This window comes from Podarcis muralis, chromosome 8 (assembly GCF_964188315.1).
Source record: "Podarcis muralis chromosome 8, rPodMur119.hap1.1, whole genome shotgun sequence".
Classification (NCBI taxonomy): domain Eukaryota; kingdom Metazoa; phylum Chordata; class Lepidosauria; order Squamata; family Lacertidae; genus Podarcis; species Podarcis muralis.
The window spans coordinates 80682907-80698927 of NC_135662.1; the positions used below are offsets into that span (position 1 = coordinate 80682907).

At 44.0% G+C, this 16021-nt stretch overlaps 1 protein-coding gene across 2 annotated transcripts in view; it reads left to right on the plus strand.

Annotated features, from left to right (window-relative positions):
- The window catches only part of CTNNAL1 (catenin alpha like 1), a 58095-nt gene that overhangs the window by 37200 nt on the left and 4874 nt on the right, over nt 1–16021 (plus strand). For both annotated transcript variants that reach the window (XM_028737982.2, XM_028737985.2), the window contains exons 10-14: nt 1590–1682; nt 4324–4474; nt 13911–13948; nt 14929–14979; nt 15080–15234. In XM_028737982.2, the coding sequence (XP_028593815.2) occupies nt 1590–1682; nt 4324–4474; nt 13911–13948; nt 14929–14979; nt 15080–15234 (488 nt within the window). The remainder of the gene's footprint in view (nt 1–1589; nt 1683–4323; nt 4475–13910; nt 13949–14928; nt 14980–15079; nt 15235–16021) is intronic.

Sequence of the window (16021 nt, forward strand, 5' to 3'; positions counted from 1 at the left end):
TGGCCGAGGGAGCTGGTGTACAGCTTCCAGATCATGTGCTAAACCGCTTCTGGCGAATCAGAGCAGCGCACAGAAACGCCGTTTACCTTCCTGCCGGAGCAGTACCTATTTATCTACTTGCACTATGACGTGCTTTCGAACTGCTAGGTTGGCAGGATCAGGGACCAAGCAACGGGAGCTCACCCCGTCGCGGGGATTCGAACCACCGACTTTCTGATCGGCAAGTCCTAGGCTCTGTGGTTTAACCCACAGCGGCACCCGCCTCCTAACAAACAACATACCCATGCTGGCCACATGACCCGGAAGCTGTCTGTGGACAAACGCCGGCTCCCTCTGCCTGAAAGCGAGATGAGCGTCGCAACCCCATAGTCGCCTTTGACTGGAGTTAACTGTCCAGGGGTCCTTTACACATTCTGACAGTGGAGGTAGAACGCGCTATGCTGGTAGCTGTTGCTGCCTCTTGTAATGCATATCAGAGTTGCAAATCATGTTCTTAGGGCATGTTCCTGGTCCAGATGTGGCTTCCTAGGAGGTACCACCTCTGTTACCACCCTTAGAGTTGAAAGGGGAAATCTCATATGGGGCAACAGACCTTGTAGGTGGGTCACCTAAGTTGGGGAGTGGTTTTTTTTATATAAATTCTGCCCCTCTGCCTTGTTCTACAAAGTGCTGCTGTAGTGAAACTAGTTTCTGACCTCAGTGTATTACGGCTCTAGAATAAACACTGTGCAAAATGACTGTGGGACCACTCCAACCAAGCTTCCAGTGCTATTGATTTCGGTGGGAGCATCATAGAATTGTAGAATTGGGAGGTTCATCTAGAACAACCTGCTGCAATGCAGGAATGATAAGCATGTTCAGGGGCTAAGCTGGAATCGCATGCTGGATCTCTGTCAAATGTCTAAGGAGCAGGAGGAGGACAGAGAGAATTGGAGACAGATAAGATTAACCTTGGGACGCGGGTGGCGCTGTGGGTTAAACCACAGAGCCTAGGACTTGCTGATCAGAAGGTCGGCGGTTCGAATTCCCGCGACGAGGTGAGCTCCTGTTGCTCAGTCCCTGCTCCTGCCAACCTAGCGGTTCGAAAGCACGTCAAAGTGCAAGTAGATCAATAGGGACCGCTCCGGCAGGAAGGTAAACGGCGTTTCTGTGCGTTGCTCTGGTTCCCCAGAAGCGGCTTAGTCATGCTGGCCACATGCTCCGGAAGCTGTCTGCGGACAAACACTGGCTCCCTCGGCCTATAGAGCGAGATGAGCGCGCAACCCCAGAGTCGGTCACGACTGGACCTAATGGTCAGGGGTCCCTTTACCTTTTTAGCCTTTCGCCTGGCTACCCAGGTGCACATTTGCACCAGCTGAGGCAAAGAGAAAGGGCTAAGGGACCAGAGTTCAGGAGACAAGTGATGGAGGGGCAGGGAAGTCAATCACTCCTCCTCTCCCCTTAGCTTTTAGCCGTTCAACAGAGATCCAGGTTTCCATCAGCAGTTTCTGAATTCTAAAAGCTTTCATTTGGCTCCAATATAATTTCTACGTTGTCTTTCCATAACAATCCCATAATTGGTAGGTGGCTTTTCCTGCTTCGTTTCCTAGATATGTCATTTATTGAGGCATGTCTCCGGAACAGAGCCGCTGGAAATTACTTGTCTACATGCAGAAGACACTTTTCACGTGACGGGGCCTCAGGTAGGTGTGATATTTACCTTGCGGTGTTGAAAGAGATGTTTTCAAGGCAGACGTGTGCTTGCGGCATCTCATTTTGGACACATCCAGCTTTGGAAACAGCACAGCTAGGAGGCATTGAACTGCTGTGCCAGAAGCTTTTGGGTGATGACAACTAGCAACAGCTTAGCCTCTATCGCGGCTACAGATTATTATTTTCCCTGTATCAAATTGATGAGTTCTGATGTTACCTTTTAATCAGTCCGCCTGCTCATCAGTCATTACACATTCAAGCTGATTTCCTTCATCTAGCAGATCAAATTAAATGGATTTATACAGTGATACCTCTGGTTACGTACTTAATTCGTTCCATAGGTCTGTTCTTAACCTGAAACTGTTCTTAACCTGAAGCACCACTTTAGCTAATGGGGCCTCCTGCTGCCGCCGCACGATTTCTGTTCTCATCCTGAAGCAAAGTTCTTAACCTGAGGTAATATTTCTGGGTTAGTGGAGTCTGTAACCTGAAGCGTATGTAACCTGAAGCGTATGTACCCCGAGGTACCACTGTATTAATGTGCATCAGTATTACTCCCAGTCTACATTGACTTTACAAACGGAGACCAATTTAATATCTCTTCTTCTATTTCACTATCTCTTAGTTCCTTTCGTATAGTATGCCATATTTTTAAGCGGTATCCTTTGTGAAGGAGCCTAGCAGTGAGCACTTTTGCAGCTGTGAACAGATTCCGTTCCAGCTCTTGGCACTCTGAACTTGTGATGTTAAATTCTCAAGAATAATCCTTTGAAGAATATTCTCGATTAATGAGAATATTAGAGAATTTTCATTTTAAATAGGAGAATATTCATTTTAATGCATTGAAAATGATATAATTTTAATGCACTTTGAAACATTCTAAGGTGATGGCACCAGTAATTGTCATTAAGGTTTGGTATAAGGAAACTCAGTAGCTAAATCATATTTTATTCTTCCATTAGAACATGTACGTGTTATAGGACAAGTCAAAAAAATACAATTGGCATATTAAGGTTTGATACAAGTAAATTCAGTAATAGGCTATCTTGTGCTTCTAATAGCTCTAACACTTAATAACTGTTTTGGTGACCAAAACACAGCTTGATGAACAAAACTATATGCATACATATAAAAAAGAAGCCATTAAACTTAAATATATTATCATTATATGATAATATATTTCAGTATGTCAATCTCTGGTAAATGGCACCTTGTACCATTGAATGGCACTGCAAAAACCAGTTACTGGCACTAAATAAAAACATAGAAATGTCAACTGTTTAAATCAAGGCCACTTCACATGCTGTTACACATAATTGTATAGGCCTAGGTACTTTAAGTGTATAAAGCATTAAAGCTACTTTCTGTAAAAAAATAAATAAATAAAATCACACTGTATGGCCAAGGGTATAGAATTGCTGAATAAGATCACACCAAAATAGAAAAAATGCTATTACATGTAGCTGAAATACATACGAATTCAAATGTTCATCAAATTAAATGAATAGCATTTTTAAAACTAAAAAAAAAAAAAGTTTTATGTAGCTCACATTTCAGAACTGCCAATGGTGAATGACACAATGCCCAGTAATGTAACTGGATTAAAAAAAATCATTATTCATTACTTAAACTGGCAGTATCACAGCTTGACTTACTGTTCACTAGATTTTTAAAATGTGGGTTGTAAAACTGGTTCTTACATTAGAATTTACAGTTTGTGGAGAATATTCTCACCTCACGTCACTACTCTGAACACACGGCATCCTTTGCAAAGTATTACACTTTCAGCACTGACCCAATCCCATTTTTATTAATCTAATTTGATTTTGCTGGGGTCAAGTACCAGTGGTATAACCCTTTGTAATGATTAACACCCACAGGGAATTCTCTCCACAGAGAGGAGAAAGAATACATATCCAAGGCTAGTTCCTGATTCACAGACTGTAGTTTATTGTTAATATCTGTACTGGACCATAGTGGAAGGCCAGAATTTAGACTTTCTCTGAATAAATGAGGCTACTTTACACCAATCAAACCATTGTCTCATGTATCCTGATACTTCTTTCTATCCAAAGCGTTGGCAAGTTGTCTTTGCTGCAAATCCTCTGTGCTAAATTCTATGTGAATTCCATATTAGATTTCACGAACATCTGAGTAGCAAAATTGCTTTGGGAGAAAAGGGAATGTTAGTGTTAGGATCATTTTTAGTAACCAGTGTTCCACAGGTGCAGTATCGTTTACGTGGAACAACATCTGGGCTCACATCTGCAATACTGCACACCTGTGATGTGATAAAGCTCTTCTTACAGACGTTCTACCAATTTCGGTGAACCTTTTTTGCCTTTAATATGAATGCATTATGTAAATTAATAATAATCTGTGAAATTGTCGTGATTAATTATATTAAGTGGTTTTTCTCAGTTCGCTCAATTTAAGAAAGCTGTTTGTTCAGAACAGTTTTGCACAATGTGCTCCCGATGAATGCCCTTAGTGTTTGCAAAGCTTTGCCAGGCAAATGCTACAGCGGCCCTTTTTAAATACAAATGAGAGGCTGTTTATTCTTTGCCTCTGGGGGTGGATGCTGATTAGCAATTTCTGGTTACATGGCAAGATCTGCTTTGTTTCCTTCAGATAATTTCTGCTGCAGAAACCCTGACGCTGCATCCTTCCAGCAAGATTGCAAAAGAAAATCTGGATGTGTTCTGCGAAGCCTGGGAGTCACAGCTGACTGACATGTCCTTGCTCTTAAGAGAAATCAGTGATGTGTTTGAAGGAAGACGAGGTGAGAGAGCTGTTCTTAGATGCAGACAACCTACTGTCCTTAAATACAAGCTACCAACTTACAGCACACGCGTATTCTGAGTACCCTGGCTGTTACGCAAGATGGGTTTGAGGATCTAAGTTGAATCCTTTATAAGGTCAACAAAGGACAACTTGGGGGTCACTTAACATTTTACGCAGCTCCATAGGTACCCTCGTATTTGCTACGTTGCAAATTGTAAAGCCTGCAGAGCAAATGCGCAGCTCCGAAAGCAGCAGATACATGACGTGGAGGCCCAGTTGGCAGAGCTTCTTGGCTTATGTCCACTGAGTGTTTAGAAACACGTAATTTACTATTGCATTTATTAGCCCAGCAAACTTTGGAGTACCCATGATGCTGTGCTAGTGTGAAGTAGTTAAATAATAACTCTAGATAGTCACTCTGAATCAGTCCGGTTTCACCTTCTTAGGGAAATATTGGCTGTGCTAGCACGTAGCGCTAAACCATGGTTTAGTCTTATGAGGACGAGTTGCAGGGAGCCATGGTCTCAACACGCTCCCTGCTCCCCTTGTGTGGCTGGAAGGAGCAGCTTAAAAGATTTTCATATCTGCTTTAGAGCTTTTTATGATGTCCGTACAGTGGTGCCTCGCAAGACGAAATTAATTCGTTCCGCGAGTTTTTTCTTCTTGCGAGTTTTTCGTCTTGCGAAGCACGGTTTCGGAAAAGTTTTGGAAAAGCTTCAAAAATCACCAAAGTCTTCAAAAACCTCAAAAAACGCTACCGCACCGCGTTCTATGAGTTGCTCCTCGAAGTCAAGTCACAACTGTATTAACGGTTTTAAGAAAAAGGAAGCAAACTAGCAAGACGTTTCCGTCTTGCGAAGCAAGCCCATAGGGAAAATCGTCTTGCGAAGCAACTCAAAAAACCAAAAACCCTTTCGTCTTGCGAGTTTTCCGTCTTGCGAGGCATTTGTCTTGCGAGGTACCACTGTACATGGGGAGACTGCATTTGGTTTTAGCTATGATGATGGTATATAAATACGTATGTTCATCTGAAGATCACAGGGTGGTTCACAACGTAAATATACAAAATGAGAACACAAAATATATAAAAACAGGCCAATAACCCCTCTCCAAAGGCCTGGTTATAGAGAAACATTTTAGCCTGGCACCAAAAGATTCGTAATGGTTAGTGTGAGCAAGCCAGCTCCGAACCCATAGCTTATAAAGCTGACTTGCTTTCACTAAACATAGTTAACAAAATTTACAGTTTGGACAGAAGTGGAAACTTCTGGCCTCCTCCTTGCAGCTGCGCCAACAGGGAGTGGGTAGCAGACAAATCTTAGGCTCACTGCAGCTCATGCTCATAATTCTAGCCGTGGTTTGTTGTTCACGTGCAAACCAGGCTAGCGAGTATGATTTTGAGATTGAGCCTTTTGTAAATTCAGGGTTCCTTGAATCTTGACAAGGAGCGTTCCATAAGTCTGGTGTGATCATGCTCACAGTTAATGCTTTAAAAGAAGTGAGTTCGAACTTCGCACCTCAGGGAACCCTATCTCTTTGGATTGGACAACTGAGGAGCCCCTGCTAGTCAGCCTTGGAGCTCCTGCACATTGCATAGGATTCTGGGGGATGTTCCTGGGTGCATTTTCACTTCTTGGGCCTAGCAGTTGCTCCCTGTTAATTGGGGTTATATTGTATGATGTACCCTGCAGTTTCTCCCGAGGCTGCGCTTTGCAAGGAAGGCTTTTTAAAGTAGCTTGTCCAACCCTGAGGAGCCCTGATAAACCTTTGACAGAGCTCCCGGGTGGTACAGTTTGAAAACCACTATTTTAGAGGGATAAATGGTATATAGTGAGAGTACTTTATAGGTTTTGCTCTTTAGGGAGATGCAGCAATACACTTTCAAGCCTTAATTTCAGGAAATGCTTAGTAATACAAAACAATGGAAACATTTATATATATTTTTTGCGAGGGGGTTGTAAAGAGACGCCTTTCTTTCTGTCTGACCTAAACTGTCCAGTGTTCTTGCAAAAGAAACACCCTTTTATTTCTGTACTGTCTGCTCTCATACTTCTCGCTCCACAATGTAGTGAATGTAGCTATTTGATTTTTAAACTGCTATCCTTTCTGCTTGGATGGGATCTCTCTGATGACTCTACGCAACTTTTGGCCTATTTTCTGTGGTGGGTAAGTCACCTGGTATTTGTATGGCATGTAGAAAAGAAACTGTGAAAGAGCAAATCTCTCTCTTAATGTCTTGCCCGAGGCGTCGTTCGGTGTTAATTTATCAAGAGACTTCTCATTTCTAAGCATAATTTTAATTTTCTTCAGATAAGTTTAATTCCAGCTTTTCAGTTTTAGGGAGGGTTCCCCCCCCCTGAATTGTGCCACACTTCATTTTATAGAATTGTAGCATTTGATGTATTGATTCAGTTGTGCGTTTTATGGAAAACTCAGGGCAAAGAAATTAGGTTCGATATTAGAGCAAAACCGGACATACAATGGTAGCTTTCACTGCAGAGTGCCAAAGGGGAAGTCTGTGTTTAGTCTTTTATCCTCCCCAGTTTCCTATTGCATTTCTGCTAGGAGAGCCAAGATCTACAAGTGTCCTAACCAGTGCTTTTTTTTTTCTGGGGGGAGGAATACCCCTAAACATTTTGTGAATCTTTGTAAGGTAAAGGTAAAGGGACCCCTGACCATTAGGTCCAGTCGTGGCCGACTCTGGGGTTGCGGTGCTCATCTCACTTTATTGGCCGAGGGAGCCGGCGTACAGCTTGCGGGTCATGTGGCCAGCATGACTAAGCCGCTTCTGGCGAACCAGAGCAGCGCACAGAAACGCCGTTTACCTTCCTGCCTGAGCGGTACCTATTTATCTACTTGCACTTGATGTGCTTTTGAACTGCTAGGTTGGCAGGAGCAGGGACCGAGCAACGGGAGCTCACCCCGTCGCGGGGATTCGAACCGCCGACCTTCTGATCGGCAAGTCCTATGCTATGTGGTTTAACCCACAGCGCCACCCACGTCCCTTTTGTGAATCTTTTTACTTTTGTCCATTTACTGTATTTATTTCCCCCAATTTGAACTACAAAATGGTGGTTTTCTTGAGTCAAAATGAGAGTACCCCTAAACATTTTTTATAAGAAGGGGGAAAAAGCACTGGTCCTGACTATCTTGGACTTGTATACCTGTGAAGGTATAGGAACTGTGAAGTGTGGCTGGAAGCAGAAGCCATATAGAAACAGAGTTCACAGCAATGGAGAAGATCCCATTGTAGCTTCTGCTTCAATACTACATCAGCCTTCACCCATAGTGACATATACAAGTAGGCTTCCTCCTAGGTTGCTGTAGGGCAGGATGCCTTAGCAGTTCTGTAGAAGAAAAATTTCAGCAAGCGCAGCTTTTCTGCAGCACTACAGCTGCAGGAAGGGACGCGGGTGGCACAGTGGGTTAAACCACAGAGCCTAGGACTTGCCGATCAGAAGGTCGGTGGTTCGAATCCCCGCGACGGGGTGAGCTCCTGTTGTTCGGTCCCTGCTCCTGCCAACCTAGCAGTTTGAAAGCACGTCAAAGTGCAAGTAGATAAATAGGTACCACTCCGGCGGGAAGGTAAACGGCGTTTCTGTGCGCTGCTCTGATTCGCCAGAAGCGGCTTAGTCATGCTGGCCACATGACCCGGAAGCTGTACGCCGGCTCCCTCGGCCTGTAAAGCGATATGAGCGCCGCAACCCCAGAGTCGATCACGACTGGACCTATTGGTCAGGGGTCCCTTTACCTTTACAGCTGCAGGACAAGCAGTTGCAGCCTGCCAAAATTATTCCCTTTGTGCAAAGAGCCCTTTTCCGAAGCTCCCAGTCAAGTTCTCTACAGCAGAGCTCTTTTGCATCCTTAGCATAATGATTGACCCTGTCCAGGCAGGAGGACAATTTGATGCCCTGCTTGGAAGTTTGGTTTGAAAGAAGAACTGTGCATTACCCAATCTGGCTGGCTAGTGCTGCAAAACAGCCATTTTGTCATTATGCATGCTTTGCTTGCTAACAATGGGAGCAGTTTTCCCCGATCCTTCTTAAATGGGTGTCTATTCCTGTTTGCCCCATGGTGGGCCATTGGATCAAATAGATATTTACAAAAGAAAAAGAAATGTCTTGAGGAATATGAGTGAGTGCTCTTCGGATACGGCATAGTGAACAGGAGATTGTGTTCCTCTTTCACCTGTTTTTTCCTCATTTCTATTCCTGAAGTATATTTAAAAGAACCAGAAGCACATTCGAGACAAGCTTCTATTTTGTCCTTTTGCTGCCTTGGTTCCATCTGTTGGGATCTAACATTGTAGTTCTGAAACTGTTGGAAGTCACATCAAGAAGACTATTCATAGTCCGCAGAGGCATTGCTGGGTACTTAACACCCCTGATGATCCCTGTCTCTTAGGTGGAAGGAACTATTTCCGACTCATAGAATCAGGTTTCTGTTGGAATTATTGACTCTTCATCAAATCCAGAGTAGTGTTTTCCCATGTCGAACGCAATGGCTGCAATCCACAGAGAGAATTGGTCGTGTTGAGGTTCCACTGAAATCAGTGGGGAAAGTTAATATATTCATATTTAAGTTCCATTTTAATTTCAGTCTGAATCTTAATGGACTGAGGCTCAAAGTGTAAAGGACAAGATGTTGTGTCTCCTAACTCTGCAGTGAGCACACACAAGAAAAATGTGACCGGTCAAATCCTGCTTCCCATGACTATAGGGACTATTTCATACTCTATGTGTTTTCTGTGGGCAGAAACGGTAACAAGCACAATTTTTGCTTAAAATTTGAAGCCGGTCTAAGCATTTGTCCCAGCTGACTCAGATGCACATTGCCCTAGAACAGGCAAGGCCAGACTCGGCCCTCCAGCTGTTTTGGGACTACAATTCCCATCATCCCTGACCACTGGTCCTGTTAGCTAGGGATGGTGGGAGTTGTAGTCCCAAAACAGCTGGAGGGCCAAGTTTGGCCATGCCTGCCCTAGAAGAAGGGAATATCAGTTTTCTTTCTAAACCCAAAGCACACCTCTCCAGTTTAGGAGTGAGTAATGCCTAAATGCCCTTAAACTTTCCATATTGGTACAATGTTGTTGCACTTTAAATTATATTGTATGAAATTGCCAATGGAATGTTTGCTATAATTTCATAGCAAACTTAGAAAATATTACATACTATGCAGTTATATTTTTTTGTGCATTTATGAAATGGCCTAAATTTTGTCCTCAAGGGGAATGGGGAAGAGGGGTAGAAATCTAAACCAATTTGCAACATTTAGACTTTTCCTACCAGAGCAAAGTGATTACTTGGCATTCAAGGAAAAATGCAATTCAAAACTTAAACCTGGGCGTGATTTATGCCCTTCCCCTCTGTATTTGCAGGGTAATATAGAGTCGTGTGTATGTGTCCCCATTTGGCAACATCCACAAGTTGTCACATGCTTAAAAGAAAATCCACACAACCAATTTATTATGTAAATATTGAGGGAGGAAAATTAACCTGCAGCACTTCCATCTCGCAAATTCTACAGGGAATTTGGTTCAGCCAATCACACATTATTGTGAATGAGCTGCATGAGACTTCGTCTTGCTCAATCCCACTGCCCACATAATTTCCAAGAGATGGAGAGAGAAAGCTTCTGTTCCCACTTTAGGACAAACCACAGTTCTTTGATGTGTATGGGTTGTCAAAGCCAGTTAATGCATACAAACTGCTTTCTAAAACCACATTTGGTCCTGGTTTGTTTTAACTAACTGTGGTTAGACCATAGCACAGCCTCCTGAGTTTGAAAGCAACAGGGAACTGTGCTTTTCTCCAAAGTGAAAATGGAATCAATCTCTCTCTCTCTCTCTCTCTCTCTCTCTCTCTCTCTCTCTCTCTCTCTCCTCTTCTTGCTCCTAGGAAAGGAGGGATTGTATCTGAGGCTCACACAGGCTTGGCCACAGTTGATCTTAAAAATGGTTTAGATCCGTGGTCCTCTAGATGATGTTGTAGTCCCACCAGCATGGCCAAAACTCAGTGATGGTTGGAGTTGTTGCTCAACAACATTGCTACCCAACCCCGATTTAGATGATGCTCTGAATTGAGCCTGCCGATTATATATCATGTGGCAGAATTAATAAGTACCACAGGGTAAGGACCTAAATTAGGCTTGCATAGCAAATTTGTCTTGAAAGAATGTAATGTAACACCCTTCCTCTCCCTCCTTATGAATTGTTTCTTTCATGTATTTGTTTATCAGCCAAATTATGTTGTGGCTAGGACCTACAGCGTAGCTCTGATTCTTAGTTTAAACTTAGTTTGAATAACGTTATCTGGCCTTGTTTGAAGCTGCAGCAAGTCAGCACTAGGAAAAAGCTGGATTCAAACACAGCAGAGGACATAGCACTGCCAAGGTGAAACGCTTTTAAGTCCCATTGACTTCTTAAGGGTGGTTTTCAGCACGTGTCTTAATTTTCCCATTCAGATTAATGGGATTGAATGTGTTTAACCAGGTCAATATGGCTTTTATCTTGAAGGCAGCAGCTGGCATTAGTTTCCAATTCAGCATATTAAATTGGGTTGTTGTGGCTTGGTGTTTGTTTTTAAAAGAACAAATTTACGTTCAGTGACAGAGCATAATATTTCACCCTATGGATTTATACAACATAAACTTCCTGCGTGTTCTCTGAATTCTTTTATCACAAAATTGAGCCTGCCTTCGCCATTGCTAGAGAACAACAACAACAACAACAACCCAATAGTGGCATTCTAGATAACAGGAGGAAACATCCCTTAATTTCTTTGATAATAATTAAAGTTGCAATTAACACGTCAGTTTGTTCTTGTCAGGAAGATAGCTAAGCCTATATACTAAGTGGACTGAAAGTTTAGCGGGCTAGTCCCCTCCACCTGCCCCTTAATTTACAAACTTTATATTTTTTACGGTAATGTAATTTTTTAAGCTGTCACTTTACAACGTGGGGGATGTGATGGGAAAGGTATGTTTTTGATGTCTGCGAGGCAAACACTCTCTGCTTTTTGGTGATGGTTAAAGACTGAAGAGCAATCAAAATGTGCTGGACACTTTCTAATAAACCAAGTGTATTTTTACAACGAACTGCTTGGCTCCAATCTGATCTGTGTTTTCTTTCCTTCATGGGAGAAGCCGGAGTGCCGTGGGCTCTATTTCAGCAGCGACTCCGCAACTCCCTCGGCTGACGCCACCCCTGTTGAAATGTTTCTCAGCTTCCTCCTCTGTCTCAACCACTTCCATCTTTCCATTCTGCTTTCCCTTTGCCAGACATTCTGCCCTTTCCTCATACCATGTTGAGGGACTCTCATCCTTTGATTGACAGTAGCCAGGGGTGAGCGAAGGCACCATGAAGGAACACTGAGCTGGACTGATCTTTGGACATCCACAGTGGCCATGCCTCAGCCACCCCCTTGTTGGAAATAACTCACAGATATTAGGTTTATGTTATTGGGCAAATTTTGGCCACAACTTTATTGAATTACAGAATGTGAGTGGTATTGGCTTAGGCATTGAGTGGACCCAACTATATTTGACTCCTGCCCGCTGTGCAGGAAGTCCAGTAAGGGTAAACCACCGGTAGGGGGAGCCCTGTCAATGCGAACCAACTCAAGCTCCCCCTGGTGTTCCCGTCGGGGTCATGTCAAGGCCTTAGCCCCCCAACCGGGCTTCGGACAAGATCAACACCCCCGGATTCCTTTAACGGAATACCCTTAAGCATGGAGGGGCAGGTGATGGCCACACCTCCCCTCCCCCACACAAGGTCAAACAATGCCTAACCGCAACCCTAACAAAGTTGTGGTGATTGCTACGGGGTAGGCGAAAACGAAGTGGCCATTTGCCAAGTGGGAAAATTCCTACCAGGCTCCTCGGACAACCAAGGCGACCAACCGAAGTCCATAGCAAGGCCAGTGCGTAACCTGCAAATAGAGAGGGAGGGCGGGTGATTGAGGAAGCGAGCCAAAGAGGAAGTCCTCTGGCTCGCTCCTCCATTTAAACGGCCCTGGCCACGCCCCCTGGCCAGCGGGGGTTGGCTGGCCGGGCTCTGATGTGGCCGGGATCCCCCAGGCAACGAGGGACAAAGTCCCCTGCCCCTGGTAGGGAGTGGGTGGCCATGCGGTCCACCTCAACTCCTCCCCACTGGGAAGTGGAGCAGATCTACCACCTAGTAGAGCAACACCTGAATCGCATGGCCTGGGATATTCTCTCCAGTCTTCTGTACATGGGTTGGTCCAGCAGACCAAATTGCTTTACTTGCTCCATTGCCTGCCCTCTGTTCTGTTTCACAGGTGATGATAGATCATGTCACAGATCTTCCAGATCCTCTCCGTTTTTGTGGGCATGAATGGGCTTTGTGCAGAGGGCTTGCAGCACATGAGATTATCTGTGCCCTGGAAGGGGTGTATGCCAACCCTTCCTCTCTAATAGAGCACCTCCTGGAAAGCATGTCTCAGTCACGATGGTGGCTAAACTTTTAAGGAGTACAGTCGTACCTTGGTTCTCGAATGGAATCCATTACGGAAGTCTATTCGACCTTCAAAAATGAAGGCGCGGATTCCGATTGGCTGCAGGAGCTTCCTGCACTCAATCGGAAGCCATGTCAGACGTTCGGCTTCCAAAGAACGTTCGCAAACCGAAACACTTCTTTCCAGGTTCGTGAGCCAAAACGTTTGAGTCACAAGGCGTTCGAGAACCAAGGTACGACTGTACAGCATTTCTGGTTCCCAGTATAACTAGCTATTTTACTAGCATGCTAACACAGATTGTGACTCTCCAGATAACGCCACTCCAAATACTATTTCTTAATCGCCTTGGGGGATGACATTCAGTCGGTTTTGCTAGCAGATCTCTCCATTCGGTGACACTCACAGCAGGTCAGATGTTAATTAGATGTGTGTTTAAACTTTTCTGGTTTGAACGCCAAGCTCTTTTGGGCCACCCAGGTGCCATCAGAATCCTCTGAATAATGCTTCCGTGGACATGCAACCACCTCACCCCTCCTTGAAAACTACTGATGTAGGGCAGGAAAGACAACTAGCTGAGATTATCAGAAATTACCAGGAGAAAGGCAGACTCCCAACTCATTTCTGCACTTGCTTGTGTGATGTGGGCGTTCTTTGCCCCATGAAATAGTTCCCTCCCTCTCCTTGGGCATTCAGAAAGGTATTAGAAGATTTTAGAAAGAATGTCGTTGAAAAGGAAGGGGGCCTACTCAACATACCAGGTCTTCAAAGAATCAAATTAAAGCAGTAGCAGAATTTCCCTTTTATATACTGAAAGCCATGGCAGAATCCGTGAAGAGGAATTGTTAGAGGTAGGTAGCTCTTTTCTTTAAAAATATTTTTTTTTAAGCCTAAAGAAATGAAAGAAGTAAGTCTGAGGTGTGCATGAAAGCTACATGACAAATTTTAATGTGTTGTTCTTAGGAGAGAAGCGTGTGTACCTGTCGCTGCCCAGGCCAGGGGTAAGTTAACTTTTGTGGGGTTGCTGCATTTACCTTTTTTCATACACTAAAAATTAATTTGCTCCATTCCACATACCTCCTCCTTATTTGCCACCATACTCTAATTTTTAAAAATCTAGTTTTCTTTCGCCCCCTTACAGAGGGTTAGTGAAAACCTCATATTGCCATCCTGGCTATAGAAGGTAGTTTTCTTTGAGGAAGCAGCAGTAACTAAACAACAAAGAAAGTTGGGTAATCCTTTTCCCCGCCTTCTCAACTGCAGTGTTTTGCCTAAGACAGGGGTCAGCAAACAGGGGGCGGGTCCACTGTCCCTCGGATCTTGTGGGGGGCCGGAATATATTTTTTGGGGGGAAATGAACAAATTCCTATGCCCCACAAATAACCCAGAGATGCATTTTAAATAAAAGCACACAGTCTACTCACGTAAAAACACGCTCATTCCCGGACCATCTGCAGGCCGGATTTAGAAGGCAATTGGGCCGGATCTGGCCCCCGGGCCTTAGTTTGCCTACCCATGGCCTAAGACCCCTGTAGTTCAGTTCATGACATTGCCTACTGAAGTATGTTATCGCAGGTGATATAGGAGACTCTGTTTCATAACCTGGAGAACTGCTGTCAATCAGAGTTGACAGTTTTGTGCTAGCTGCCTGACTTACTCACATATTTAAAAATCTGAAATTTTAGCAACAGCCATGGGTCACTTCTATTGTGTTCAGTGAGCCCATAAGGAAGGGGTTTTAAAAAGCAGGAAGTCCATGAGAGGAGAACAGCAGTTGGTTCATTCCAACACTGACCCAACAACATAATCCTTCACTGAATTCAATCATTTTGAGTCGGGTCGGAGGGAAGAGCTTTATTGAAAAACAGCACACATTCTTGGGAATTCACCTGTTGACTCCATTCCTCATCCCTTTGACAAATTAATAGTAACAATGGAAGCAAATTCCATTCGGTAAACCTTTTCTTTTTCTTTTTAACAGAAGCATAATGCAAACATGAAAGCCTTAAAGCCAGTCAGGCTTGATAGTGAGGTAAGATACTACTTAATCCGCTAGTGCAATTTTTCTGCACAGTAGTTGTGAAGCTGAATAGTGTATTAAGCAAAAAGGAAGTAACTTTTATCACTTGCAGGAGCAAATGAAACTTGGGAAACTAGGCTTGGAACTGCATAAACTGACAACGCGGGTCGACTCTGAGATGGAGAAGTGGGATGATCCTGAAAACGAGATTGTACGGCATGGGCAAGGCCTGTCTAGCATGGCCTACTCTATGTTCTTATTTACAAGGTAAAAACAAAAGGGTCAGGGAGGGAGGGAGGAATATTAAGGAGAGAATGGTTTGAAGAAGAAACCATGGTTTGAAGAAGAAACCATGGTTTCAAGGAATATTATGAAGAGAACCGGTTTGAGGAAGCTGTTCTTGTTAGCCTTCGTCTTTCTGCCCTCCCCTTGCCAAACTTGACACTGTATTTTCCTTAGGGCTGGGACCTCTCTTTGCTCATGTTAATTTGAAGGCTAAACAAGAAATTACACTAAACATGGGGCTGAACGTGAAAATGGCCACTGTATTCCCTTCCCCTCTCCCTCGTATCATTGAGTGAAAGCTCCTAGAACTTGACTCAGATTATAATGTTCTTTTTCTCCACAATGCTGGCTGGCAGGCAGGGAAAGGGGGTGGCAGACGTCATAATATTTCACAAGCCCTACTTTGATGCTATAAAGGGACAAAGGGAGCTAAATGCACCGGTGGTGCCTTTTGCAGCAGATGCATATTCAGCATAGTGCCCTGAAGAGCGCCGCCGTGTGCAGTGATTATGCTGTGTAAAAATATATACATTACAGCTTTTGGGTGTTGAGGTATAGCGCGAGCCATCTGGCTGCAGAAACGGCTGCCTAGGACAGAAGCTCTTTAGGGGCATTAATGAAATACCACGCAGTCCTGTCAGGTGGTTCCTAGGATCTCTTGCAATGTTGTAGGGGATGTTGTGGGTCTACTGAGTTCCACCTAAGATAAGGTTACCAATTTTTTCTTCTTCAAAGAATCCGGGGAGCTTTTTTGTCCCCCCCCCCCCCC